This window comes from Pangasianodon hypophthalmus, chromosome 6 (genome assembly GCF_027358585.1).
Source record: "Pangasianodon hypophthalmus isolate fPanHyp1 chromosome 6, fPanHyp1.pri, whole genome shotgun sequence".
In the NCBI taxonomy this organism is placed as follows: Eukaryota; Metazoa; Chordata; class Actinopteri; order Siluriformes; family Pangasiidae; genus Pangasianodon; species Pangasianodon hypophthalmus.
In genome coordinates this window covers 27,010,573-27,030,180 of record NC_069715.1, presented here as the reverse complement: position 1 = coordinate 27,030,180, position 19,608 = coordinate 27,010,573, and the positions used below count along the sequence as shown (strand labels likewise).

The 19,608-nt window shown below is 37.8% G+C and overlaps 1 protein-coding gene across 4 annotated transcripts in view; it reads right to left on the bottom strand.

The window, feature by feature from the left end:
* The window catches only part of celf6 (CUGBP Elav-like family member 6), a 150,348-nt gene extending 137,806 nt beyond the window's left edge, over positions 1–12,542 (bottom strand). For 3 of the 4 annotated variants that reach the window (XM_034304949.2, XM_034304952.2, XM_034304948.2), the window contains exons 1-2: positions 11,740–12,542; positions 2,857–2,939 (exon numbers count right to left, since the gene is read on the bottom strand). In XM_034304949.2, the coding sequence (XP_034160840.2) occupies positions 2,857–2,939; positions 11,740–11,989 (333 nt within the window). In that variant the 5' untranslated portion in view covers positions 11,990–12,542. The remainder of the gene's footprint in view (positions 1–2,856; positions 2,940–11,739) is intronic. The other variant, XM_034304945.2, reaches the window with a different exon arrangement.
* Between the last annotated feature and the right edge of the window lie 7,066 nt (positions 12,543–19,608).

Below are 19,608 nucleotides of genomic sequence, written 5' to 3'. Positions count from 1 at the left end.
TGATGTGATGGGCTCATCTCTCTCTCTCTCTCTCTCTCTCTCTCTCTCTCTTTTAATCAGGACATAAACAGCAGCAAGGTCACTCCCTTAAAAGTGAGTGCTGATAAGCTGAGCGTAGCGTGGTTAATCCTTTCAGCGTGCTGATGAAGAAGCTGACCCTCCTGTGTTCCACTGTTTCAGAGAGCCGGTGTGTGGATGTGCATAGTTGTGTGTGTGTGTGTGTGTGTAATTATATTTGTCCTCTGCTCAACCCTTTAGAGTGACTCATCGATATGCAGGGCATCTTTCTTGCTTAAATCTCAGCTCTTAACCTCGCTACTGTCTGAAAGCATGTCTCTGTGAGTGTGTGTCTCCGTGAGTATAGAGTAAATGTGCAAAGGAAATAGTGTGTGTATGTGAGAGAGGGAAAAGAAGGGGCAAAGTGTGTGTGTGTGTGTGTGTGTGTTCACTCGTGTGTGATTAACTGCTCTGTTTGATGAGTCTGGTTGCTGGATTTGATTGAGCTTTGCTGAACTCAGTGCTGCTGTTTTCTTTCCTTTCTTCGTCACTCTTTCACTGCGTCCAAACGCACACACACATACACACACACACGCACACACACAGCTATCTACAAAGACCAAACAAGCAAGCAAACAAACAAACAAACAAACAAAAATACTGACAAATATATTATCAACTGACAAATAATATAAATACTGACAAATATATTATCAACAGATATGTGCAAAGGTTTGAACTGTACTTTTTGAAAAAAAAAAAAAGCCACTCTTTGTTTTAGAAATACTCTAAGAAACAAAGGAACTTATATTCTTTATGGAGAAGTGCTTCAAATATTTTCATCCCTTATACATTTTGAATTTTGAGTTAAATAGATAGATAGATACATACGTACATACATACATATAAATACAAATTAATAAAGAAATACAAATAAAGATAGAAATGAAGAAATAAAGATTTAAAGAACGAAAGAAAGAAAGGTGGAAGAGAAGTTGTGCCCTGACCCTGTCAGTCTCTGTAAAGAAGGCAATGTGTGACATCTGGAGTTGTAACAGAAATGTGTGTGCCAACAGCTGCATTGTTGTACTTAAAAGCATGATCATTATTACAGTGCATGACTTATTATCGTGTGTAGGTTGGATGCTGGATGTAGATAATTACGTATTCTAAAAATTCATTGTGCAAAAATGAGAGCAAATAGATCATTTCACTGCATAAAGGACAATGTGTATGTGACAGATAGAGAGATCGAGGAGGGACCGGTAAGAAAACGAAAAACATAATGATAATAAATGGCCCCATTCTGCACCTGTCTTCTTTTCTAATAACACACTCACACACACACACACACACACACACACGCACACACATGCTCTTTTTGGGCTGTGGGATTTTAAACAAAACAAAAAAAAAATCGCAATCGTATCGTGGCATCTCCAAACCCACAGAACACATCATCTTACGCTGCTGCCACTGTTTACAGCTGGTAACTGGTGACACACTGCAAAAAGTCTGCTCACGAATCTGCACAGAACCTGGACGAAGCTCACCTGCTAAACGTGTCCGTTAGCTTAGCAATTAGCTGTGGCTGTAGTGTGGCAAGAATAGGTCAGGACAGCAATTATTCTGCTGGAAGGGGAACAGGAAGGCAATAACGAATGACATTTGAAACCAAATGAGAAATGATATGAATGAGAGGAGTAACAGGGTTGACCGAAGTAGCACAAAATGCTAAAGAGTGCCGTGTTTGATTGACGTGTTCTATAATACACGTGCACTACTTAACTCTCATAACAGCATCGCATTTTGCTTATTTTTTAGATTGAAAGACCAAATAGGAGCAGACGTCAAAACAGACACATTCCCGCTGCCACACAAATTATGCTAGCTAGCTACATTAGCCATGAGTTTAGCAAGCCATGTTCAACACCTGTCCCGTTAAATCTTGTTAGCGTAGCGGTTCTGCTGAGAGTTGTCTTCATAGGCTAGGCTTAGATTATGCGGAGTGTCTGCTGTACAAGTCCCTGTGTATGAGCTGTTACTATAGAGATAATAATGTGTTAGAAACATGCATTAATATAAACCTATCATTCATGTTACAGCCAGGACTACAGTCTGACTACAGCTGTGCTGTTATACAAAAATAATGCACACCTTCTGACCAATCAGATTAGAGAATTCAACCGTGCTGTGGTGTAATGTGTTATAATGTACAGTATATTGTATAAGATCCGGTCACAACACTGTGGTGCACTTTGTGCATGTTGTAATCTTGTTGTTCGTGATATGTATATTGTCAGAGTTCATACTGTACTCTATTATCCGTACTTCTGCTTTTCTGTAAGTAAGAGTTGAACACAGAGCAAGACAAGTGAACTGCAGAGAATAAAGAAAGGCTGGAGCGAGTGACTCCTAATTCAGCCAGCAACAGTAAACACTGAAGATAAGAACCTGCTGTATCCTACATAAAATCCAAGCTAGCCGACAAGGAGTTTGTAAAACTTTTGCTTTAAAGTGCATTCTAAAGATGAGGATTGCTTCTGACAACATCTAAGGTCACGCGCAGTGGGTTTTGAAATGCTGTGTATTGGTGGATAGTAGCGCTACGCCTCCACACCCGCATAAGGACCAGGCGAGGCCTCATGGAGCATCATTAAGGAGAATAGCGAGATCAGACAGCAACGAGACTGAGCAGGCATGGCACACAGCCAATCAACTCCAGAAACACAGGCCTTCGATTTGAGGCCATGATTGTATTGGTTAGATTATGGGTTCAGTTGAGAACTCCGCAGCCTAGCAGAGTGTGAGCGAGAGAGAGAGAGAGAGAGAGAGAGAGAAGAAAGAGAGGGAACGTACCCCAGGCAGAGTCTTCTGCTCATGTAGAGCGCTCTGGGCCTTCAGCGCAGACTCCCTGGCACAGTAAGTTAGAAAGGCACATCCTGAAAAAACACAAATAAATACACAATCAGGCGGCACGTCAGTGAGAGCCTTTTGTATCATTCTGAAATGGTAAAAAAGCTTGATCTCCAAAAGCCCCATCTCCAAAAGCCTTAAGGTAATCAATAGAAGGAAAAAGAAAAGAAATCCATGCAGACGTCTGGAAATTTATTCGTGTTCGTTCTTTTTTTTTTTTTTTTAGTTTAACTGTGGTAAATAACTAACTGATAAAGTAAGTAAGTAGATATTTAGTTTTATATTTATTTATTTGCTCATTTGTTTGTTTACTGTTCACTCTTTATTGATTAAGATTTCTTTTTTATTTTTGTTTTATTTTTTTATTTTTTTAATTTTAAACTCTTTTCTTGTTTAATTGATCATCTGGTACATTTGTTTATTGTTCAGCTATTTTTTATGGTATAACTCTATATCTGGTAAGAAATCAGAGTCATTTGTGCTCACAGGAAGCAGAGAGGTGCTACACTAAGACCTAGTGAGTGAGCAGGTACTAGGTGACCTCTGTATTATTCTTTACTGTAAAGCTCAGAGTTATTCCCACAGTGATACACGGCTTTCCCAGGGGAACACAAGCACCAAACTCACCATCAGTCCTAAACTAGTCTTAAATACTAAGCACTTAGTCAGTACAGTGCCCTTTAGTGACTATGGGCTGTATTCAGAGTTGTGCTACTTGTGTTTAGTAAGGATTTAAGGATTTACCTCAGCTATAACTACACACTTAATCTCTTGGTGTGTCTCAGTTACATGCAACTCTGACCCATAGCTTTTGTTGCAATCGTAACTCATAATTTCCAACCAAAGAAAACTCCCCCTCAGCTTGGAATTCCTTGGAACTCAGGGCAGTCTCCGCAACCCTGAGTTCAGCAAGTGACATCAAATCAACATGGCTGCTCACAGCATGAACAGTAAACAAGCAGCACTTCTTACATTTAAATGAGTTATACTGAATAGTTTACTACTAACAAAAAATGGAGGTCTCTGTGGTTATTTTTCCCACTTTGTACCTTGAATGCATGAAGCTGAAAGTGACCTAATTCTGACTTCCACTGCCACTGTCAGACTATTTGCTGTCATACTGAAATTTATGTTTGGGCTGTAAATACACTCAAAAATCCATGGAATGCCATCCAAGATCAATATTAAATACATATACAGTATATGACTCTATTAATTAATTAAAAAAAAAGTCCATAAATAATTAAAGTATCTTAAAGAACCAAACTTTATGTGGGTAAAAGCATTAACTACATTTATTAAAGTGAGCTGTAGGTGTAGCAGATGAGTGCTCAGTCAGCTTATCCTTCAAACCCTTTCTTTACATTACAGCACATCAAAGCTACCCAAAGAATTTCATTAATTAGATGAAGCAAAATAGCAAATTAAAAGTGTGATAAAATAGCCCACATCCCACCAACACATTACATTTCATGAGTATTTTGTGGCTTCATTAAGTTGTTAAAGTTGTTTTGCAATATTAAAAAAATGAAATACAAAGTAACAGGATGTGCTGGATCAAGTGCTATTTTATAAGCTGACGAATAATGCACATGGAAGCCATATTGTTAAATTAAATCAAATTATTCCTATTCACGCAGCAATATATCGCCAATATACTAAACTCCGGATAGATTTCAGTGCTTGCAATCTTCTCATTCATATATCAACATATTAGTATTTTTTTCTTTTTCATTTTTAATTTCATTTCCAATCTGGCAACCTTGGAGGCATAAACTGCATGCAGGTGATTGGAATAATCTGAATAGGGAGCACAGAAAATCAGCTTTAAGCATGTTCATAACCCAACTCGGACTACACGATTTCTCAGTCCTCAGTTCTCAGTAAATATTGACATAACCTTTGGACTTAAGTTGCCAATTTGGAATACTACCCTATGTTTTATCTCCACAAACATAAAGGTAAATCAGTGTCAAGCCCCATAAATGCAAATGAGGATCCCCTCTGTGTGAGCACACAGGAAGAACCTAAACTAATAAAGAAATATCCCAGTGCTACATAATTGCATCAAAACAAACCGGGTTTGCTATGACATAGTGGAACAAATGCAGTAATAATCTCTAGATCTGTGCTTAGCTGTATAATCTCTGACTAAAAGTTTCTGAAATGTTGAAGGAATATGATCAATGTAAGAACTATTGACAATCAGGGCTCATTTTCATGCTCTCTGGTTAAATAAATGTAAATAGGAAAATAAAATGGCAGGGGGAAAAAAATCAGGCATTTTAATTTCAAATCTTTTTGTAAAGCAGTGCTGCAACCGTAATTGTTGCAACACAACAAACAAGTTCCTGTACAGAACTGAATTCATTTACATTCTAATGATGCCTAATTAGAAATTTTGATTTTGGAAAGAAAAAAAAAAGTGTCCCGCAGATGCAGATGTGGTAATAATCATGATAATCCCTTGAGCTACATGCTAATCATCATGATAACCTGCAGGAATTGATATGAGGGGAAAGAAATGTTTAAAGAGTGTCAAAATGACTGCCTTAACACCAAATGAGCACGAGATTTCTCTGTTAATGAAGAGGAGAGATATGAAAAAAGAGAAGGCGTAATTATTATTAGTTTATAACAGACAAACTTGGACGCATGAAAAATAGATATTATTGTTTTCACAAAATCATAGTGTGGTTTGAGTCTGCAGTTGGAAAGAACATGTGTTTGGTATGAAATACAATAATCACTTAAATAAATTCAGCAGAGGCTCATGACCATAGATTTTGAAGAGGGAAGGTGATATCCGTAACAACATAAACTTAAACAAAATTAAGTCGAGAGGCTATCACACATGACTTATGCTGTAGGCTACTATCTAGTGAATTTTTAAAGCACTGCTGTAATAAATAGTTGAGAGCTGACAGCATAAAGTCATCCAGCGTATAGTCTAGCAGCTCATGCTGAATAGGTTTAGAGGTACTTTTGTTTAACTGTGTTTGAACTGATATCATTAACAAGGGTTAACAGATTTCAGCCCAACTATATCTCAAAAACCACCAAAAGACCTGAAACTAACCCAAAAACATGGGAGTTGGAAAATAGACATTTCTGCTTTTACTCAGCTTTTGAGTGGGAACCAAGTATTTCACATGCATTTCTGATGTACATACATATATCTTACAATAGAAATGCTTCTGAACATCATAGACACACTGTCTTCACTTACACTTTGCCATTTCGCAGAAATGTATTAGATTTAATTAAGATTATTTGCTGTAAATAAGATCTCGGTGAGTGCAGAGTATTATTGAACTAGTCCAATCTGGCAACCCTGTTATTAACTGTCCTGTCCTCCTCCTCCACTGAAAATGTTCATACAGCGAGCATAGGGCAGGAAAAATCTTGCCCATATGGATGTCTACTAGCGCTTGTTGTAGTTACCATTTTTGACCACTAGGTGCAATAATAAGGCTATGGTAACTACCCCACTGCTCCGCAATCTAGAATCGCAAGCCAATCAATGGAACATCAGCTTATATCTGTCAAATAGCAACACTTTTTTGAATTGTTGGTCAATCAAAAGAGGTAATTAGTATTTCCATATCATTTAAAATGTATGGAGTTGTGAATGAGGACTTTATGAAGATTAATATTTGTTGAAGAACTGATATAAATGGTGAGGCTTTCGCCCCATCTGTCCCTATGGATGAGCCGCCACTGAATATGTTCCTCACACACTTTCACCAGTTTCATACTGTGTCATCATTCAGGCTGATGCTCCTGGTGGCTCAAACCAACACATTTCAGTCTCTTTTATCACAAATGTCAAAGCTTTATTTCTAGAAATCCACTGAAACTCATTACAGACCAGGGCTGCACGATTCTTTTTTTTTTTTAACAAAAAATAGCAGCTTTCCTCATGGAGACCAGCCAAATGTTCTGACAAGATCAAACTGGTCAAACAGATATTTCTGTCCTTGCAGGGACACTTTTGTACCAAGATATAAAAACATGCCACACCCCAAGTCAAATGCTGAGCAATTGTTCCCTCCTAGTGTTAAATTAGCGCATCCTATACTTTATTACATAGATTTTATTATAGATTATTGTACAACTAAACCCACAACAGAACCCAAGTTCTTATTCAAATGGATAAGTTGTGCCATTACTATTATGCTTCCAAGAACCTAATGATCATTCTCAGTTACTAGCCTGTGGTAAGAGTATATCACAGTGGGAATTCTATCTGCTGGATTAACATGATATTATAATTTATATGAATTTAAACTAATGTGGGGGATGTGAGTGGAATTTAGTCAGAAGAAAAGGTACAGCTGCTAGCCCCGCCCTTAACCCTAATTTTTGCTAACCCTAATCTTTGTATTTTTTCATGCAACCTAAAGTTGTGCGAATTATAAATGAATTTGCAAATGTGAGATCATGGCAGCTGGTTTCAACTATCTACAAATACTGTAGAACATGGCTAAATTACTAATCAGTCTGGGTTCTGTATGAGTCAGACCATGACCATGAGCATGTTAATTAAGGATAATGATCGGAGAGATCAGCTAAAGCCCACTGTGAATTGCTTGTTTAGCTTCTGGTCATTTTTATCTGATCTCTAGATTACCTCATGCCAGCGATTTCATACCTTGTCACAACTAGACAGAAATTGTACTGACAAAAAAAAGCTAAAAGCCCATGGCATCACTGACACCCTGTCAACTTGTATGAGTCATTTTTGAAAATAGCATTTTGTGCAGATTTTGCTCTCCAATCCACATGCAAACAGCATTTTGTGTCACTGAAAATAGAACTTGGTGTGGCCTACGTGGCTGTTATTTACAGGTATAGATGCATAACCTCTGTAATGTCAGTCCTAGTGAAGGAGGCGTGGCACCTGCGCCAGTCAGTTCTAGTAAAAGAGGCGTGGTGTATGTGTCTATCAGTTCTAGTGAATAGGTGTGGCCTATATGCGAGTGATGGAGGCGTGGCATCTGTGCCTGTCAGTTCTAGTAAAAGAGGCGTGGTATATGTGTCTACCAGTTCTAGTGAATAGGTGTGGCCTATATGCGAGTGATGGAGGCGTGGCTGGTCATTTCTAGTAAAGAAGGTGTAACTTTATAGTAAAGAAGGTGTAAATTTTATACATCTTAGAAAGAGAGATATTCTCTGACTGATTACACAGTAAACAAAAGATCCATTGAAATAATTTAATGGTCGTAATTTGTCATGATGCACACAAAATCACCTGCACTGGAAGTTTCATCATTTAAATAACTACAGCTACATGATGTAAGCTCTGTCTAATGCTTTCCTTGTTAATCAGAAGAAATGTCAATAAGAGACAAGCAGAAGTAACGTAGTGGAAGAAATAACAATTCACAAAGCTACCTTCCTATTCAGCACGCAATCTATCCTGGCTCGTTAAAGCAGCACCATCTTTCCTCTGACATTTTCGCACTTTTGTATGCAGTAGAGTCCATTTGTAAAGCTATTTAAAACCAATTACATCTTTTATACAAGACTATTGGGGCACAAGTAATGAATGATAAAATTAAACATTACACAGATCAGGCTCAATCCCACAGTGGCGCAGACCTTTGTGAGCTCAGGAAGTGGCCGGTAAAATTTGAACGATAACTGCAGTCGGCTGCATGATTTGTCTCCTACAGACACAGCAGACTGAGTGCTCACACATACACACACACACACACACACACACCCGCTAAGGGAAGGTGATGTACGCAAGAGGATGCTCACCTGCTAGCTAAAAATACCTGAGCAGTGAACACTCAAAGAGCTGAAAATATTAGAAAAAGCTGAATTGCAATTATATCTCATGCGTTACGATAAATAGCTTTGGATACACTTTGTTTTGGTAATGAATGAAATATTGTTAGGACAATACGATGCATATTTTAAAATTATTGTTATTTAGGCTGCATAGAAAGTTCGATAGAGACATTAGTTAGACATTAATTACAAAAAAAGACAATATTTGACTTATTACCTCATCTGAGATAACCGAACATAATGTACACTCAAGTACTATTTATATTTAAAGAGATATTTTTATTTAAAATATTTTTATCACATGTTTAAATGGTGAGACAAGCAAATTAGAAGTAAATTGTGACATAAATAACTCAGATGTTGCTTATATATATTTATTTACATATCTATTTCATAATTTGTCAGCTTTGGTTTTTACAGCCTGTGTTACAGGAAATGAATGTCAATGGGATTTTAAAAAGGGGGGGGGGGGGGGGGGGGGGGTTGCACCTGGAGGTTACTCATTTTGCAAAACAAAAAAAAAGTACATGCAATTATTTATGCAAAACAATTGTTTTTTACTATTATAACATTAAAAATATTATGTAATTTATAGTAAATAAAGTATAATTGTTTTACAGGGCATTAATATTAATTATTATGGTGCTTACATAGAAAGGTACATATTCATGGAGAAATAATCTGAATATACAGAATATGTGCTAAGATTCTACTATTAATGTTAGAAAAATAGATATATTCTTTTAAATGATATTTTATTATTTTAACTATGGTAGCACTTTGTTACCACATTTAACACTTTTTATTTTATTTTATAATTTTTCCATTTTTTTTCCAGAAAATCCTTTTTGTCCCAATATTTTCCACTAACTTTGGCATATTTACCTTCCTGATGGTTTGTTCTCCCGTTGCTTTACAACTGTCAATCTGAGCACATGTGAATCCACTGCATCTTTTCAAACTGTTGCTCAGAGAGTTTGATACATGCGTGAAGGAGAGTGCTAACTCCCTATTACTGTATATGTAACATCTACAACTGACAACTAGTATCTACAGTACTAGCACCTACAACTAGTATCATTTTAATTGACTGTAAAGACAGAACAGTCGTCTCTTCCACCCAGAGAGAAGGATTAATTATTTTAATAAAATAAACTTAATTATAAGGCGAAATCTTAGATCAGTGTTTCTTATTCCTGATCCTACCACCAACTTGCACATTTTTTATTATTTACTGCTTGGTATTCAACTCATCACCTCATTAACAAGTCTGAATTGGGTTTGTTAGAGGAGGGAAAACACTCAATTGTGCAGAATAAACACTGGTTGTGCTTAGTTTGAATGTGTGTCTGAATGTGTGTGAATCTGAAAAGGTACTGTAGTAGTGTGTATTCAAACAGTCTGTTCACACGGATACACATCCTGGGTAAAGGATCAGGCTCTTATTCATTAGCCTACATTAACAGGCAAACTCTAACACACCTGATTCAGCTCATCAGCCCATGACTTAAAGCTGAAGTGTGATGAACTTCAACCCTTAAATACTTGCATGCGTAAGGTTAACGGAATGTACAGTATGGGCCTGTTTTTGTCGCATATTTCCTTCAGCCGCTGCAGATTTGTTTTGCTCTTCCATCGTCACTCTCACTCAGAGATGACTAAAGCCCAAACCGTCTCTGTAATCGATCAGGTCTGAGCCGAGGATTGTGGCAGTGAATGGCAGACACGGTGGGCATGGATAAACTTCAGGGCTCCATAAGAGGACGTTGCTGTTAACCAATACGGCATCATGCCACTGTTCAGCGACGGGTTCTGGGGAGGGAAAAGTCTGCCCTGTCTCAATTCAGTGGCATGTGATCGTGCTTCAGTGAGCAGCAAGACCTCAGGGGATCATTTATTGCAATAGATAATAAATAAATAAATAAATAAATAAATAACGTAGCCCACTTAAGTAAAATATATGCACAGACACCCTAAATAAATCCTTATATATATATATATATATATATATATATATATATATATATATATATATATATATATATATATTAATTACTGTATTTATTTTTGAATACTGTACTTTTCCTTGTCGCTGTTGTGGTATGATCCTTTGTAGCTTTAGTATATATCTTTTATCTAAAACTGTGGTATACATTTAAGTAGGTTTTAATTAGCTTTTAAAGTAAAGTGGTTCTTATGGTCTAATTATGTACCTTAAATTATTTTGAAAGATTTCCAGATAAAGGATACTCGCAAAGACACTTCCCACTGAGGTCCCGTTGATGGAACCACAGAAGTGATAAGATAAAGTACCTTTTTTTCTGAGAGTGTGTATTAGTCTGGATATCCTAAGTCTTTTGGCTTTTTTTCTTAAATACACTTGGGCAGTTGTGAAATAGAGATGGTGTGGTTAATGGTGCTGCATTCATGTCAGAGTGTGTTATTAATTCAAATGTTTTGCCACATAAAATAAATTGAATTAAAATAAAATAAATAACACTGTTTTTTTTTTTTTTTTGCTTCTACTTTTTAGGCGTTCTGGTCTGTTGTTTTTTTTTTTTTTTGTCTAGATTAAGATTAAGAAAACTTTCCCTCTGGATGAATTTTCGAGGTCCTGCTATAATCTGGCACCATCCTGAACGTCTCCCTGAAATGTCGGGTTAAAATGATCCTCCTTACATCAGTATCACTGGAGCTCTGTTTTGACTGCGTTATTGTTCTGGAGAAAATCTCTCCGTTTGGGGAAGTGGTTGCTATTCACGTGGACGTGGGAAGGCTGAGAGCATGCATGGGCACGTGCGACTATACACACACGTACACGCACACGCTACACACACAAACACACACACACGCGCGCGCACGCACACACACACACGCACGCACGCATGCATGCATGCTCACGCGCACACACAAGCAGCCGTCCACTTGAATGTTGCATGCACTTGCGGTGTGTCCCGCATATCAACCCGCAAAATGTCTTCCTGTAAAGAGAGAAAAGGACAGAAGGGAAAGCGCAACGTGACCGACCTTTATGCATTCCCGTGAATCTGTCTTTGAGCACGGTGAGTTCGTAGATCTTGCCGAATTCCTCAAAGAGCGGCTTGAGGTCTTTCTCTTCCAGGTTGCGTGGGATCTGACCCACGAACAGCTTGATGGCGTCGTGGTCCTTCATGGGTATGGAGCTCTGACCGAGAGCAATGCCGTTCATTCTGCTGGAGCTGTTCGCGGTGCTGAAGCCATTCTCCTGCTGCACTCCGCTCGCCGCCACTGTAGCCATCTTTCTCTCTCTCTCTCTCTCTCTCTCTCACTCACACACACACACACACTCACACACAAACTCTCTCTCACTTTCTCCCTCCCTCCCTGTCACCGTCACCCCCTCCTTTCTCGCATATACACACAGTCTACCTCTCTCTTTCCCTTTATCTCTCTCTCTTCCACCCTGTCACAAACCAGCTGCACGCGCCTCTTTTTATTTCTCCCTCTTCTCCAATTTTCTTTCTTCTCTTCTCTTTTTTTCCCTTCTTCTTCACCTCCTCTCTCTCTCTCTCTCTCACACACACACACACACACTCTCTCTCTCTCTCTCTTATGTTCTTTGCTTTCTTTTCATCTCGCGCTCCCCTTCCCAGTTTTCACTCCCGTTTCTTTTCTCCGTGTGTCAGTTGCCACTCTGCCGCGTGACGTCATGTTCGTAGGCTCTTGTCTAGACCCCGCCTCCTCGCGTTGCAAATTTGCATATGATGTCTGGATCAGCCAATGGCAGGGCAGCACGGCCGAAGGCCCGCGGGGTGGAGTGAGAATCCAAACATTTGTGGAAAGGGAGCTTGGGGAGGCAAACGGCGGGAGACACACACACACACACACACACACACATTGGGCAGACTATTCAACCCAAAATAATAAAACTTTTTATTATACAAATGACTACTGATACCATTCTGAGTTTACTTATGTGTATGGCACATGCTCATCCTCCAGCTGTTTGTGCAGTGGTTTAAATAATTAGAGTTTTTGGCTTCCTCACTATTCTTGCATAGAAAACCTAAACGTTATAGCTGTGCATTAATTTCTATAACTGCATTAATCGCCCCGCGGGATCGCGCGCACTTGTTGCTGTCCGTGGTGCTGAAACCCCGCGCGCTCACGCGGTTCCTCGTCAATATTTATTGGACTTCTTTCCTCTTAACAAAGTCATTAGTCAAGCTCGAAATCATTAGGCATTATGCACATTGATTAATCTTCCTTACTTGCTTTATAATTATCTGGTGTTCAGCTTATTGTTATTATTATTATTATTATTATTATTATTATTATTATTATTATTACTATTAAGAGGACATAGAGGTGGTTGGAATCATACAAGTATCTTGGGGTGCAGCTAGACAAGAGACCAGAGACATAACACACTGAGGAAGCTCAGGTCCTAAGTATGCAACAGGATGCCAGGCGTTTTCTACATATGTTTTACACTGAGGCAAGCCGACGACACCAGCAGACTGAAGAAACTAACAAGGACGGCTGGACAGGTCATTGGGACCAACGTGAACCTGCTGGAATCAGTTGTGCAGGAGAGGATTCTGGCTAAACTGCTGCTCATCATGGACATTGTCTCTCACACTCTACATGAACACCTAGTCATGCGCTTTCAGCTCCAGACTGATTCTGCCATGCTGCAGCAAGGAGCGGTGCAGGAAGTCCTTCATCCCTACTGCTAACAGACTGAACAACTCATCCACTAAGATTTTAGACAATATATAATAACATGATATTTCTGCATTCCTCTGTTGCATTATTTATTTCCTTTTTTGACTCATCACACATTTTACTGACAGTTTGTCTGTCTGTCTGTCTGTCTGTCTGTCTGTGTGTCTTTGTGTGTCTGTATGTCTGGTTTTCTATCTATCTATCTATCTATCTATCTATCTATCTATCTATCTATCTATCTGTTTGTCTGTATGTCCATTGGTCACTTGGTCTGTCTGTCCATCTGTTTGTCTGTCTGTCTGTCTGTCTAATTATTATTATTATTATTATTATTATTATTATTATTATTATTATTATTATTATTAAAACACGTTAAGCATAGTAAGTAACTACAGGGGAACTAATAGAAAAGCTACTGTAGTTACAATAGTGAGAAATGCAATTCTGGACTTCCCAACAGCTCTAGGGAGTTTAAGTGGTTCAGGTTAGTACTAGAGAAACATTAAATACATATTAGAGCACTCTTTAAAAGCATTAGTCAGCCTAAGTGAGTTTTCACCATATGGTTTTACAGTATAGGCCTAATCTCTGTATTTGATGTAGAGAAAGATGAACTCCTTCATGCCAGAACACAGGTAGCTTAGTTTCCTTTTTTCATAATATAACCAGGAAAAAGGCATAAATATTTTGGCTGCCATTTTGGTTAGTCACTACCCCATAAATACACAGCTTCTTTTTTAAAACTTGGAAATAAGAGTGGCCTAGATTGAGAGATAAAAGGATTTTTTTCATCGATTCATATTATTTCTTGCAATCCTATTCAATTATATGATGCCTTCCCATGACAAAATATAAAATAACATTAAAAAAAATCTTTCTCACACACAATTTTTGTTCTTCTCTGGTCTTTGTAAGATTAAATCTCAGGGCTGCCAGAGAGTCACTGTTTTGCCTTTGATTAAGATCTTTAACCAAAAAATGGTAAGTCCCTTTAGATGCTAGTGTCTACCAAATAAATCCAAATATAAGGATTTACCTGTAAATGAAGCACTCATTTGACTTAATAGTACATTTGGACATATTATAAAGCATTATTGAACTTGCACAATGTAGTCGAGAAAATAATTTGTGTGTTTCACACTTCACACATAAAGTATGTTAATGACACACTTGAGAATGTTTGGGCTCACAGCAGCTATTGTTTTCATTCATTTTTACTCTCCCTTCATCAGCTATGCAAGTGATGTGCTCATGAAGCTCTACAGGAGATGAACCAGTTGATGTTTATCTGGTGTCTGTTAAATATTCATGTTTTCCTCCCTATCATATATATTCATAGTTTTCCCGTGTACATCATTCTTAAAGATCTCCTATTGCGTTAATGTGCTGAGCGGGGCATGTACGCACCACGGGCTGCTTCTCAGTATTCATTTCCATAAAGGCATCGCTAATTCCGCCTCAGTGATTCTTATTGGGCTTATTTTGTTTTTATTTTTTTTTGTTTCCTTCGCTCTGTCGTTTCGCAGCAGGCGTCCTCACAGCTGTGACGGTTTCCGAAACATCTCACGAGGGGAGACGTTGCTACAACATGCTATCCGGTCTCGTGTTGCCTCATGCTTGCCTTTTGTTGCAAGACAGCGAGAGAGAGACTTTTCAGAAGCTGATGGGCTTGGCGTAAAGAAAAAAGAAAAAAGAAAAAAAAAACACCTGCACAGCTGGAAGAGCCGAGAGGAGAGAGTACTCAGGCAAAACGCTGGCAGCTGGAGGTGGAACCCACTGAGAGACTCCAAATCCGAGTCAGATCGGAGTGTGGATCTGCAGTGGACTATTGTTTGTAACAGCTTCATTCAGGTTTATTCAGTGTGACTGCATGCAACAGTGACTGAGGCATGCTTTCGGAAATCTAGAATATTAATAAGCGTATTTCTACACTCTTAAAAAAAAAGAATACTAACCTGTACTTTTCCTTGTTATTGGATTGGTACCTTCAAGGGTTCACTTTGCGTTACTGTATGTAACTTGCCCTTTCATGCATTGTTCACACTTATTATCCTGATTTTAGAAAAAGAAGATGAATATCTTGAAATCACTTTTGTTTAATATAAATCATAATTCTGATTTCTTCTGCTCTTTAGACTTATGATTTGTCATTTTCAAATCTCCATGTCTCTGTTATAGCTTTTCAAACTTTGTACACAAAATGTTTTTGTGCCAGACTCCAGTGAATACCATAGTTTTCTAAAAAATAATTTTTTTTAAAAAATGTAGATTGATTTTTTTTAGTTCTGAAATTAGGTGAATCGTGCAACTCTGTACATTTAATATGTTAAGAATATTGCTAGAATATTGCTATATTTTGGCTTCCGAATGGTGCAAGAGAAAAGCATTATCATCAGGAGATCACAAGTTCGAATCTCAACGATGCCACAGCCATCCGTGGTGTAGAGTCCAAGACAGCAAAATTGTCCGTTCTATCTGGGTGAGAGGGATGGATTACTCTCTGTCAATCACAGCGACACTAGCCAATCATGGGTGTCTGTGAGCTCATGTATGCGGAAGAGGGTGGATAGCGCTTTCCTCAGAATATATTATACCTGTGGTTTCCCGATCCACATTCCCTGCTCCGATTCGAAATCTGAAAGGTGGACCAGGTGGCAATGATGCTGCCTGCTCTGTATCATGCAGGCGTTAATGGTTTAAGCTTCAAATCAATCCGCAGTGCACTTGCAAAAATATCATGTTGTGAAACATATAATGTAGAAATGCAAATCCCGTAATATGAACCTTTATCATAACATAAAAGTCATCATGTTAAAAATGGTTAGATGATATGATATGGTCTGGTACAGCAGTATTGAGCATGGTGATCTCGACTTCCTCTATTTTCCTTCCTTCAAGTTTGATAGAGATCTGTATGGAATATTAATTCCAATTTTATATTCAGAGCGGATGGTCTCCAATCTGCTTGCTGTGTAACTACAACATATCAAAACTACCAATTAAGCTTTCCAATTTTCATTAACAAATGTTTTATTTTTATTCAGATATTTTCAATCAATAAATAATCCAGAATTTGCTGTGGTAGTTGATGGCTAACAGAGTTAAAATCCTATTATACATATATTGTGTATGGCTTATTTCAAAATGCCACAAAATGCATGGTACAGCATATATGTAAAAAAGCAAGTTTAAAAGTTTAAAGTTTAATTCATATGACATGCAATTTTAAGTAATAAAAACTGGCAATAGTTTTTTAATAGTGTAATCACGTAAGGGTTACATCATTTTAAAAGTGTTATATTCAAACTATCAGCTGCAAAGTTACATAGTGAAGCATACAAAAGATGTACCCTTGAGGAAACCACTTCAGTGACAAGAAGACGTAGAGTTCAGTACTTTTTTTTTTTCCTGAAAGTGTATTCTGGCTGCCGTAGATGTCTACTTATTTGAGATTGCGGAATCAAACATTGTTAAGTTCATTTTTTGTTGATGGTAAATGAAAGAGGGTTTAACCTTCTCCAGCAGCTGTCACTGGGTGAGGATGACTGACAGATGGAGAGAGAGTGGCAGAAACAGATGGCATTGATATTCATGAAGCTCCCGCAAAGAGGACTGACAGTACTCTGGTTTATTTTAGAGTCGGTGCTGATCTGAGGCTTTATGAACACGTATGTATATATTATCTGAGGAGGATGGTTACTCTTGACCTTCTCCGTTTTAGAAGAATGGAGGTCACTCTTGACCATTTCCATCCACACTCGGATCTGATTCCTGCAGCTCACATTATGGTGTGGGGGAAAAATTTCTCCCTGATAAGCAGAAGCAGATTATTTTGTGGTTAGTGTTTGAAAACTCTTAGTCATGTTGGTGTTTCTTGTGGTTTTACTGCAGCATTTTCTGCTTCAATAGGTGACACTGTGACCTTTCCACAAAACAAAAAAAACCAACTAATAAAAACCATTCATCCTGTAAAAAGCGAGGGACTGAATAAATGAAAAACAAATGAATAAGAGATCACTGGAACTGCCATGAGTCATCTGGTATTTGGCAACTAATGAATCCCAGAATTCTCTCTGGCTGCCAACCTGTGGGTCTCCTGGAGCAAGCTGGCATTTCTCTCTGCGTCCGTTTCCTAGATTAGCGCCACAGCAGAAATGTGTCACAGTACAAAAGGGCAAAGAAATTGTGAAACTGTTAATTATTTCTTGGGTTTGACACAATGGACAAAAAAACAAGTCACACAGCTCTATTGTCCTCTACTGAGTGTCACAATCATTGCGGAGAAATGTTGTGTTGTGACTTTGTGTTGTCGTACGATGCGGTCCATTAAGATTTGTGGGAAGTGATGACAATAATGCAAACATTTCTCCAGAATACTATGGCAAATAGTGTTAGCACTCACAGACTAAAAACTTGGCAAGAAAACACAATTGGTTATATGTTCATTTACATACATGCTGTTTAATAGCCCTCATAATGCTATTACATCGAACACACTCATCCCAGCACCAAACACATTACCATGTCAGTGTCACTGCTGTGCAAGAGCCAAATAATGTCTGGACAGAGAAGTCCTATGGTGCGCCGTTTCCACTGACAGACGGATAGAGGGAACTAACAAACTGTACATAGCAGCAGATGGGCTACAGACACTAACTTTATATCTACAAAGTAACCTTTGTGGTAGATTCACCTTGTATAATAGCGTTGCTGAATTCTGATTGGTCAGAAGGTGTTGATTAATCATTTTTGTTATGTTTATTGTAACGACAGTGACTTGTATATGGCAGATGCTCCAAATAAATTGATTTCAAAAATTTATTGATATGGTGTAGTATTTTGTGAGGAGATTTTAGAAAAAATGTAGCATTTTTGGAAGGAGTCTCCAGTGGAAGTGCTTTGTAACAGAGATAAAGCTCTAATGTTACGTTGTCCACCACAGGATATTTTCAAGAGAGAAAGAGACTGTTTAAAGCTGCTATAACATAAGTGATAACTGGAACTAAGTTGTTTTGTAAAGGTCCACAACATTAAATGTAACTGTAAATGGATAAAAAACATGACATGTTGTTCTTCAATTATTGAAAAGTTGTACTTGTGGCAATTTGCTGTTGTATTAGAGGAATAAAAAAACTTCAGGATGTGCTGTTAGTGGAAAATAATCAACTTCTGGGTGGTAACAGTAACACAGTGTTGTGTGTCGGTCCACATCACACCACCAAGTCGTTGATTATTTTCCTATAACTGCATGCCATAATTCCTTATACACAAACAGGCAACTCAGGGTTACTATTTCTTCATTACTATTTATTTATAACTCCTGGAATGATACATTCTTAGGATGGGAGCAGGGGTTTGGGCATCAGCCAATTTCTCCAATATTTCAATAATATCAGCCTGAGGCTGATCTGAGTCTTTCAGAGCATTCAGAATTTAAACATTATCCCAAAGTAGTTTTACAGCATCATTGCAGCATAACTTCAGCTTCTCATATTCACCAGCCAGTCACATCATTTTATTATTATTATTATATCTTTTAAATGTGTCATCACCAAAGGCCTTGTAGCTGATCTTGTTTTTCACACATTTCACACACGCACACACACGCGCGTATTGAAAGCGTGAGCTATGAGATTCAGATCTGGAACCTTGTCTAGTTATGTTATCTTGTGTCCATTAAAACCAATTATCTATAATCTATATAGGTATTCCTGTAACATTTCAACCTCAGAGAGTGTGAGAGAGTTGGGATCCATGTGCAGGTGGTTTAATACAATTACTGAAATATGGCCAAACAATCCACGTAATCTAAGTCTAATAATAAACAGATTAAAACATGTTGTTATATAACAAAGAAAAATGTATAATCAAAATGTATAATTGGAGTAGTGAAGTTCTAAGTTAGGAAATGTTTATATTTAACAATTGTAAAATGAGTCTCAGTGCTTTTTAACAGTAACAGTCAGTAAGTTTCCCAACACTGTGGTTAGTTCCTGTTATCGCTTATGCTATAGCACTTAAACAGTCATTCGCTCAACAGCCTCTCTTTTTTTTTCTCTAAATTCTCGTTGTTTTATAAAAGCAATGCTGTCACCAACATAAAACTCAAAAACTACTAAAAATACTGATAATTAAAGTTTGCTTAGCCAATTTCTTTATTTGTTTATATATTATTATTATTATTATTAT